At 32.4% G+C, this 9,002-nt stretch overlaps 1 protein-coding gene across 1 annotated transcript; it reads right to left on the bottom strand.

The window, feature by feature from the left end:
- Positions 1 to 640: 640 nt before the first annotated feature.
- LOC109110701 (somatolactin-like) lies at positions 641 to 6,993 on the bottom strand. The gene is made up of 5 exons (XM_042774748.1): positions 6,919 to 6,993; positions 6,478 to 6,668; positions 3,542 to 3,655; positions 1,438 to 1,617; positions 641 to 1,364 (listed from the first exon to the last, which is right to left on the bottom strand). Exons 1-5 carry the CDS (start codon positions 6,932 to 6,934, stop codon positions 1,158 to 1,160), a joined length of 708 nt encoding a protein of 235 aa, XP_042630682.1. The 5' UTR covers positions 6,935 to 6,993; the 3' UTR covers positions 641 to 1,157.
- Between the last annotated feature and the right edge of the window lie 2,009 nt (positions 6,994 to 9,002).

Raw genomic sequence — 9,002 nt, 5'->3', positions numbered from 1 at the left:
TTGTTTGTCTTTCCTACCCTCTGGTCATAATTATAACAGTCAATTAACCCTAAGAAAAAGGGCTTAACAGCAAGGGAGCCAAACTATTAAACCGTGATTCACTAACTTTAGCCATTCACTTCATCCTGTCTAGATGGAAAATTACTGCTGGATAATTTGGCTACAACACTGGAGGATAAGATAAATTTAAAGTACTGAGACTTCTTTTCATAGATTGGAATTTTCTTTTTTTTTTCAGGACAAAGTATATTTATATTCTCTGGAGTCATCATATCTTATGCCATGCTATTTAGGTACATTTATGTTATTTCAAGGATTTAGAGATTCTAATTGGAAAATAAGAAACACACACACACCCACGTGTGGTGGATAGATAGATAGATAGATAGATAGATAGATAGATAGATAGATAGATAGATAGATAGATAGATAGATAGATAGATAGATAGATAGATAGATAGATAGATAGATAGATAGATAGATAGATAGAAGACAGACTGACTGATAGAGATAGATAGATAAAGTAAGATAAAATTAGCATATAAACTATTCAATCACTGTGCTATTACTCTTATGCTGGCCAGTAGTTATATATATATATATATATATCATATCATATATCATGTAAATGTCCACCATGTTCATCCATAAAGTAAAGCTTTTATTCTCTTAGAACAAATCCCTTAGCCCACACACACACACACAAACAGAGAGAGAGACCAGAAACATTTACAGTCTGCTTTGTGGCTTCATTAGCATATTTCTGTATCAAGAACTTTTCATCTAAATAATACAAAGGTGAAACCATCTTCCCGATAAGGATTAAAAAAAAAAAAAAACATGCCTTCCAACACACTAGAGACCTGGAGAGACACTGACAGACTATGAGGAATCTGCATCGCATACAAACTCAAGTTCAGAAGAGAAAGGAGGAAATCAATAGTGCAGTATGCAGATTATGTGTGAGAGCGGTGTGAATCTTCTACTGTTCCCTTCAATACACAATAAATAGCCAGAAAGCCGTTTATGGCTCATTTTCACACTAAGAAGTGTCATTAAATGTTTGCTAACTTTGGTTCCTACTGCCAATTCAACATACACTTTAGATTCTTAAAAAAAAAAAAAAAAAAAAAAAAAAATCAATATAAGATGCATGTTTAGTAGGAAAGACAGCTGAGCTTGTTGCTCTGACGCCATTTGAGTAGCTTGAGGAAGGTCTCCATCTTGTGGGCGTCCTTCTTGAAGCAGATGAGTAGGTTGTAGTCCCTGAGAATGGACTCCAGCACCTCTGGGGACTGTTCGTTGTATGGGGTCAGCGTGTGCTCGAAGATGGACGAAGACGTCAGAATCCCTTCATCCAGCATCTGGGGAGAAACCGGAGTGAAAATGCTGCTTGGCACGGTTGCAATGTGAGATGCTGTGTTGTTATTGGTTTACCTTGCGGATGAGCACCAGCACCCCCTGCTCAAGGCTGAGCAGTTTATCAGACACCCACTTGGTCTTGTTGAGCAGAGCGTCCGGGGCGTCATCGTAACGACTGAGAGTAGTTTGCAGATAGATCAGGGGTTCCATCCACGACTGCACCAGCATTAGAACCGAGTGAAGCAGCCATTTATCCTGCATAAAACACACCGGAGATGTCAGAGGGCTCATGTTATGAAAAATCCAATATTCATTGATTTCTTTTTGCCTTTCAAGATTTTGATATACTGATAGCATACTGTAAGGTTCAGAACATCTTCTCCAGTCCAAAAGGAGCATTTATTATTAAGCTGCGAAAATGAGTCGCTTGAACTTTCTGACTTTAGAAACATGAATACATTAACACACAATCGCCCACATTTTCACACCAACAAATCATGTTTGGTGTTTAGAATCCATCCCACCAAGCCACCAAGATGAGTTATTATTCCTAAAGACCAGAAAAAGATATACACAGTTCCAGTTTGCATGCAACTAACAAAAGCTGATTATGTCAGCTGTTTATGATGCACATTTCAGGATGTGTGTTGTTCTTATTGTAGTGTGGCCCAGGGTTATTATAGTTAATTTAAACAAACAAACAAACAAACAAACAAACAAACAAATACATTTTATATCATATAGAATACTTATAGAACATTGTAATATAATACAATTTAGCTGAAATAAAATAACAATTCTAATTTTATTTTAGCTTAACTTCATGTACTAAAATAAATACAACTAAAAATAAAATAATAATGACCAAAAACCACAAAAAACATTCTCTCTCTATCTCTCTCTGTCTGTCTATATATATATATATATATATATATATATATATGTGTGTGTGTGTGTGTGTGTGTGTGTGTGTTATAAGTATAAAACACACACACACACACACACACACACACACACACACACACACACACACACACACCCACATATATATATATATATATATATATATATATATATATATATAATATTACATAATAGATATATATATATATATATTTTTTATATAAAAAACTATAAAAGTATTTAAATGATGCTAAAATACCCTGATTCAAACAATGCAAAGAGGCTGTTATTGAAAGGTGAGGCATCAGCAGCTGTATTGGACCCAACATAAAACCTTCAAGCCTCAATTTCACATGCTTAAAAGGCATCAATCTCAAGTATAAACAAACAACCAATTTATCATATAAATAAATAAAGTCCCCATTTACAGACTTCAAACTCTTAACGGACTAAACACTGTGAATACAGCAGTCAGGACTACTTCATAAGTCAGCAGAACCTCCCAGTGAAGGCAAGGTTACAGGAGGTAACCCATTTTTAATATTTTTGCAACACTTTTTCTGTACTGTAGCTCCAGAAGAATTTTCAGAGACTGTAAAATGTCTAAATCAAATGAAAAGACTTGTCTACTTTGGCTGTGTACACTGGTGGTGTGACAAGACTCATTAACTAGTAAGAAGCTGAAGCACTTTGCAGGAAATGTTGAAATCTATTTCAGCCGGTGGAGAAAGAGGGTATATTGAAAAAAGTAAACAGCCTATTTGGTGACAAAGGCAATTTTGTTCTAAAGAAATACTAGTCTCTTCATTGAAAGGGCTGTCAGACAGTATTGCATTAGATGAACAAGACAGCCTGTCATCGCAGACTTTCACACAATACCCATTCCAGTTTTCCAGTTTTATGTTTTAAGCATATTTAGATACTTACTACTGGGGTGAAATAGGTATAAATACTGATTAAGACATTATTTATACATTATATAGCTTATTTACGATGTACTATATAGCTTAATACTTAAGGTGTACTTTGAAGCGTTGTTATAAATCCCCATATTCACAGACACGTAATCCACATAGTTTGCTAATGTTAAAAAACATAGAAAGAAACAATGAATGAATGAATGAATGAATGAATGAATGAAAAAAAAAATGATTTGTTACTTGCAAACAATCTAAACCTCCTTTTGGGGGGCTGACAAATCTCGAGTCAATAAGGCTTCACACCTCACAATGCTAGTTTATATTTCCAGTATTAAATCAATGAAACATCTCCTCACCGATATCTGCTGAATTTCACTCTTGGAGCCTGGGATTGGGAAGGGTTTGGTGTGGCACAAGTTTCCTCCCTGATTCCTCAAAGCATGCAGAGGGTACGGAATGAACATATCCTCCTGTAGGACACACAGATCATGAAGATTTGGAAATCTTAGAGGAGACTTGACTCTGTGTTTATCTGTTTTAGATGTTGTGGATGTGTCATTTAGGCAGAAGCTGACTCTGAGACAGCGGTTCTCAACCCGCGGCCCGCGGCCCGTCACGAATTCAAATGCGGCCCACCATGCTGAACACAATTAAAAAAAATAACTTTCAGTTTTACAATTCATTTTAGTTTTTACATTCATTTAAAAATGTACTAAAGAAATATAAGCTATAGCCTAATGTTTATATGTAAAATTCTTTTGTTTTTCATATATTATTTTCAGACATAAGCAGACCTACGTTCCGCATTTTATGAACACATACAAGCGCGCACTTTGGCAGAATTCAATTCAAATAGTCATCAACAGCCATTAGTTCGGTAAAATTGAGCATCAGAATTGACAAATTAGTTTTTAAGGGAGTAAAAAGAAGTGTGGAAATGCCAGCAAATGAACACATACAAACAAGAATAGTCACAGTATAAGCAGTGAAGGAGAGTGCCGGATTTTCGGTTTGCGCCGTAACTCACTTGAAGAAGTTCAGGCAAATAGAAACACCCATACTACGCAGCAATCATCCTTAATTGCAGAAATGTGGCAAAACATCTCTGGAGAGAACCTCATATTATTAAATTCGAAAGTGCTTTCCATATTTGGATCAACATAGGCTACATTTTGTGAACGCACATTTTTCTGCAATGTCGCGCGTCAAGTCATGCTCCCGTGCGCGTCTTACAGACTGCAACTTACAATCGCAACTTCATTGTGCTGTTACTCCTTTCGAGCCGAATTTCACAAAATTGGTCAGCTCCCGACAGCATCAGGTGTTTTATTTATGGGGAGTAGAATTATTAATTTATTTCAATGAATATAATCGATTAAATATCATAATATTTAGGCTATATATATTATAATCAGGTGGTTTGTATTGGTGACGTAATATGTAAATGATATGCGTGCGGCCCGCGAGACTTGCACTTGGACCATAGTGCGGCCCGTTGGAAAAAAAGGTTGAGAACCACTGCTCTGAGATTTGACTAATTTAAGGTTTTCAGTGCAGTGCCAATAGTTCATTTGATGAACTGTGATGATATATGAGTAATTACTCACATATGTCACATATATCACTTCAGACAACAGATTTGGAGAATTTGAGGGGAATATTGAAATTATACCATCATTCTCTGCATGTGTTCCCACTGCGAGGAGACAATCTACCTAAGACTGATAAAATAATCTAACAAGACTGATAGGCATCTCACAGTGTTTATAATGAGTCTGATTATTCATTAAGATTACAGTCTCATTAATTCAAAGTCATGCACACAGCCGGCAATAATGAAGCAAGGTTGATTAAATGAAACAGAATAATGACATTAAATGAAAGAAAACTTGCTATAATTTTTGCTAATAATATATCTCAGCTTATGAGATGAAATTAAATTTGTTATCTGATTCTGTGTGATATATTTCTTTAAAAAAAAAAAAAATGCAGAGATTTAGCAACAGTGAATTGATGTGCAAACTATACTGTCAAAAAATTATAATTCAACTTCATTTGGTATATTGAAATATTATATATTATATATAAATAATTCTTAAATCAAGAGACATTTACTTGAGATGCAAAATTATATATATATAAAAAATGTGTAAAAAGTAAGATTATTTTTCTTACCTTATTGGCGGATATTTTATCTTGTTTTTTTAGTCTTGAACTCACTTTATTTTTATACTTTTTTTTTTTTTTTTCAGAAAATTTGACTTAATATCTTGTATCATTGTGGTCTATGGCGGTCAGAAAAATTATCTTGTTTACAATGTTTATACAGTATGTTGTAGTGCCACACAGTGAATATGAAATAAACTGAAAAAAATATATATAAAATAAATAAATAAATAATTAGGTTTGTCTTGCTGCCAAATATCTAGACAATCTTCAAGAGACATTTACTTAAGAAGAAAAAAATATTAAAATATTAAGTCTTTTTTGCCCTAAACATATAATAATAATAATAATAATAATTATTATAATTATAATAATAATAACAATATTATTATTATTATTATTATTATTATTATTATTATTATTATTATTATTAATAAATAATAATAATAAATAATAATAAGAAGAATAAAGAAGAAAAGGAAAAAAAAAAGAAATACTATCTGCCAATGGGGTAGGAAAGATTTGTTTTGTTTTGTTTTATTTCTTTTTTTCCCCTCCAAATTGTTGTTTTAGGCTTAGAATCGCTTAATTTTTAAAGCTTTTTCAGAAAACACAACTTGATATTTTGTGTCAGTGGGGTCCAGTGGGGTCACAATATTCAAGTTTTCTTTTGAATTAAGTTTATTTTATCTCACCCCATTGGTTGATTTTTTTTTCTTGCTTAAAGAATAAACATACTCAATTTGATTTATTTATTTATTTATTTATTTATTTATTTATTTATTCTTCAGAAAAAAAGACATATTATGCAATTTTGCTTCTCAAGTAAATGTGTCTTGATTCAAGAATATCTTGATTTCAGGATATTTGTAGTGGAAAACAAGACAAAAATACCAAGTAAGCTAATTATATTTTTCTTATTTTTTTCTTGTTTTACTTAAGTTAAGTAAAACTTTAATTTTTCACTTAATTTTTTTTTTTTTTTTTTTTTTTTAGAAAACATGACTTAATATCTTGTCATTTTGTCTCAAGTAAATGTTTCTTGACTGAAGTATGTTTAGATCTCTCTCTTTCTTTACAGTATAAAGTCTTACAGTGAATAATAAAGATGAGATGGTTCACTCACAAACAGAGTACATGACTCTTCAGAGACGCGGTAGATGAGCTCTGCATGTTGGATGACACGATCCAGAAGTTTCTCTTGAGAGATTGAAGTGCATTGTGTGAGTGATCCCGTCTCGTCTTTGCAGTCCAGAGGAACGGCGTGAGAAAGCCAGCAAGGCCACAGCGACACACACCACAGCCAAGCCTGCAGAACTGAAGAAACACACACACACACACATGACAAGATAACCACACCATAACTGAGATTCACTTCAAAGATTCACTTTAGCAAAGAAACAGCTGAACTGTTAAGCTAATATCCTTAGAAATATTTTTGCTCTCTGTAGAGATCACATATTTGATAAGCGAGTGCTGTTTTCATATCGATGCTAATGCATTTCTTCCAGGCTGCTGTAGGCAGATTTCCTTGCAAAGAGCAAATACAAATCTGGAGTCAGTGTACCTTTAAGCCTGTTCATTTTGCACAGATTTGTCAATGGTCAGTTGTTTGTATTTGAGACAAACACACTGGCTTTATATAGCAGTGATTGGTGAATATTCTCAGAGATCCATAGATTCATAAACTCACCTGCTCGAGTGTAAGAAGAGCCGTGGCCTTCTCCTTAGACTCCTGCATATGTAGTCCTTTAACAGATACCTCTGAGAATACGAGAATGCCAGTGAATGCATGAGTGCAATCAATAATGGCACCAAAAATAATGCAGGTTTTATTAATGAATGGGAAGTTACTAAAAATATTGCTGCCCAAGATAGAAGAAACTTATTTATAGTCAAGCTGCTGTCAATAAAAAAAAAAAAAAAAAAAAAAATTTGTTTATTAAAAAAAAAAAAAAAAAAAAAAATCTGTCTTTGCCATCACAGAAATAAGCACAATAAATTACATTTTTAAATATATTAAAATATTAAATGTTTAATTTTACAAAAATCACAAAATTTCAATACTACTCTATTTTGATAAAATAAATTAGTTTAAAGTGAGCACTAGAGACATAAAAAAACAATATCTTTTAAAACAGTAGTTTGTTATACAAAAAAAAAAATAAAAAAAAAATATATATATATATATATATATATATATATATATATATATATACAATATGTACTATAAAAATGAATAACAACCTAATATGCCTATATGTTACATATGTTAGGTTTTTATATGCACTGTTTATTTATTTATTTAAATTAACCATTGCTGTAACAAGAAAATATCACAATAAAATATATAAAATAGAACACATAAAGATTTAAAATGTAATAATATTTCACATTTTTACCATTTTACTATATTTTTGATCAAACAAATGAGTATCAGTGAGGATTTGACAAAAAAAAAAAAACTTACTATATGTGTAATGTGTTATGTTGTGTATATACAGTATTCTTGTTTTTTTTCGATACAAATTTCAATAAATACATATATGCACAATTAAAACATTATTTCTAATGAAATTTATATAAACAGCAGCTGCAATTAACTAAATATCTTGCAACAGCTACAGAATGAAATGTATATTGCATTTCTGCTGTCAAACTATAAAGTTTGCTGTCAAACTATATAATTAACACTTCTTCAAAGCATGTTGTTTTCTCGGCGTCGAGAGGAAGGTGATCGTGTTCTGGTTGCTGTCTGTGTTGATGAGACGAGGTGATTTGTCTCCGAGTTCTTCAAAGATCTGCTGCTCTGTGTAGAAGCTATAGGCTGCCAGCCAAAGCAATCTCTCTCAGAACGTAATCCACATCAGGATACTGAAATAATGCCATCGCAGGTGGGTGGCGGACTTCATTAAGTCCTGAATATTGCAATTTTCTTCTTGATTATGATGTGTCCTACATATTTGAGTCCCCAAACCACACAAATGTGGCTTAATCCAATTTGAGCATTAAAGGGATGGATTGAGTCTGTAAATTTGAGAATTAAGCCCACTTTGTTGGACTGATACACATTACAGAGGAATCACAAGACATTATTTTACAGCTCTATCGCTGTGTTTGTCTATTTATGTAAACCAGAGCACCCACTCTATAATAAGTTTTAAATATGCTGCATTTCAGGGGACAGTCAGAAACAAACAAAAAAATATCCCATATACAAACCAAAAACATAATAGCCATCTGTACACGCAAATATATGCACATATATTACATTTCCATATATGAAATATACTGTCATATAAAGTAAAAACATGAATATGCCTTACATGAAATATACTGTGACAAAAAAAACAAACACAAAAAAACAAAAAAAAACAAACACACAAAAAAAAAAACAAACACAAAAAAACAGAACAATCACACACACACACACACACACACACACACACACACACACACACACACACACACACACACACACACACACACACACACACATATATATATATATATAAAATGTGCCCATAAAAGTCTATGTATGTGTAATACATTTTTGCACAAATTCACCATGTACACATAGATATATATAGATATCATGTAAGTAAATATACAATATATACATGTATTTTAAAAATAATTTCAAAAACATAA

Source organism: Cyprinus carpio, chromosome A18 (assembly GCF_018340385.1).
Source record: "Cyprinus carpio isolate SPL01 chromosome A18, ASM1834038v1, whole genome shotgun sequence".
Lineage (NCBI taxonomy): Eukaryota > Metazoa > Chordata > Actinopteri > Cypriniformes > Cyprinidae > Cyprinus > Cyprinus carpio.
Note: the sequence above shows the minus strand (reverse complement) of the source record. Positions and strands in the feature narration are given on the sequence as shown.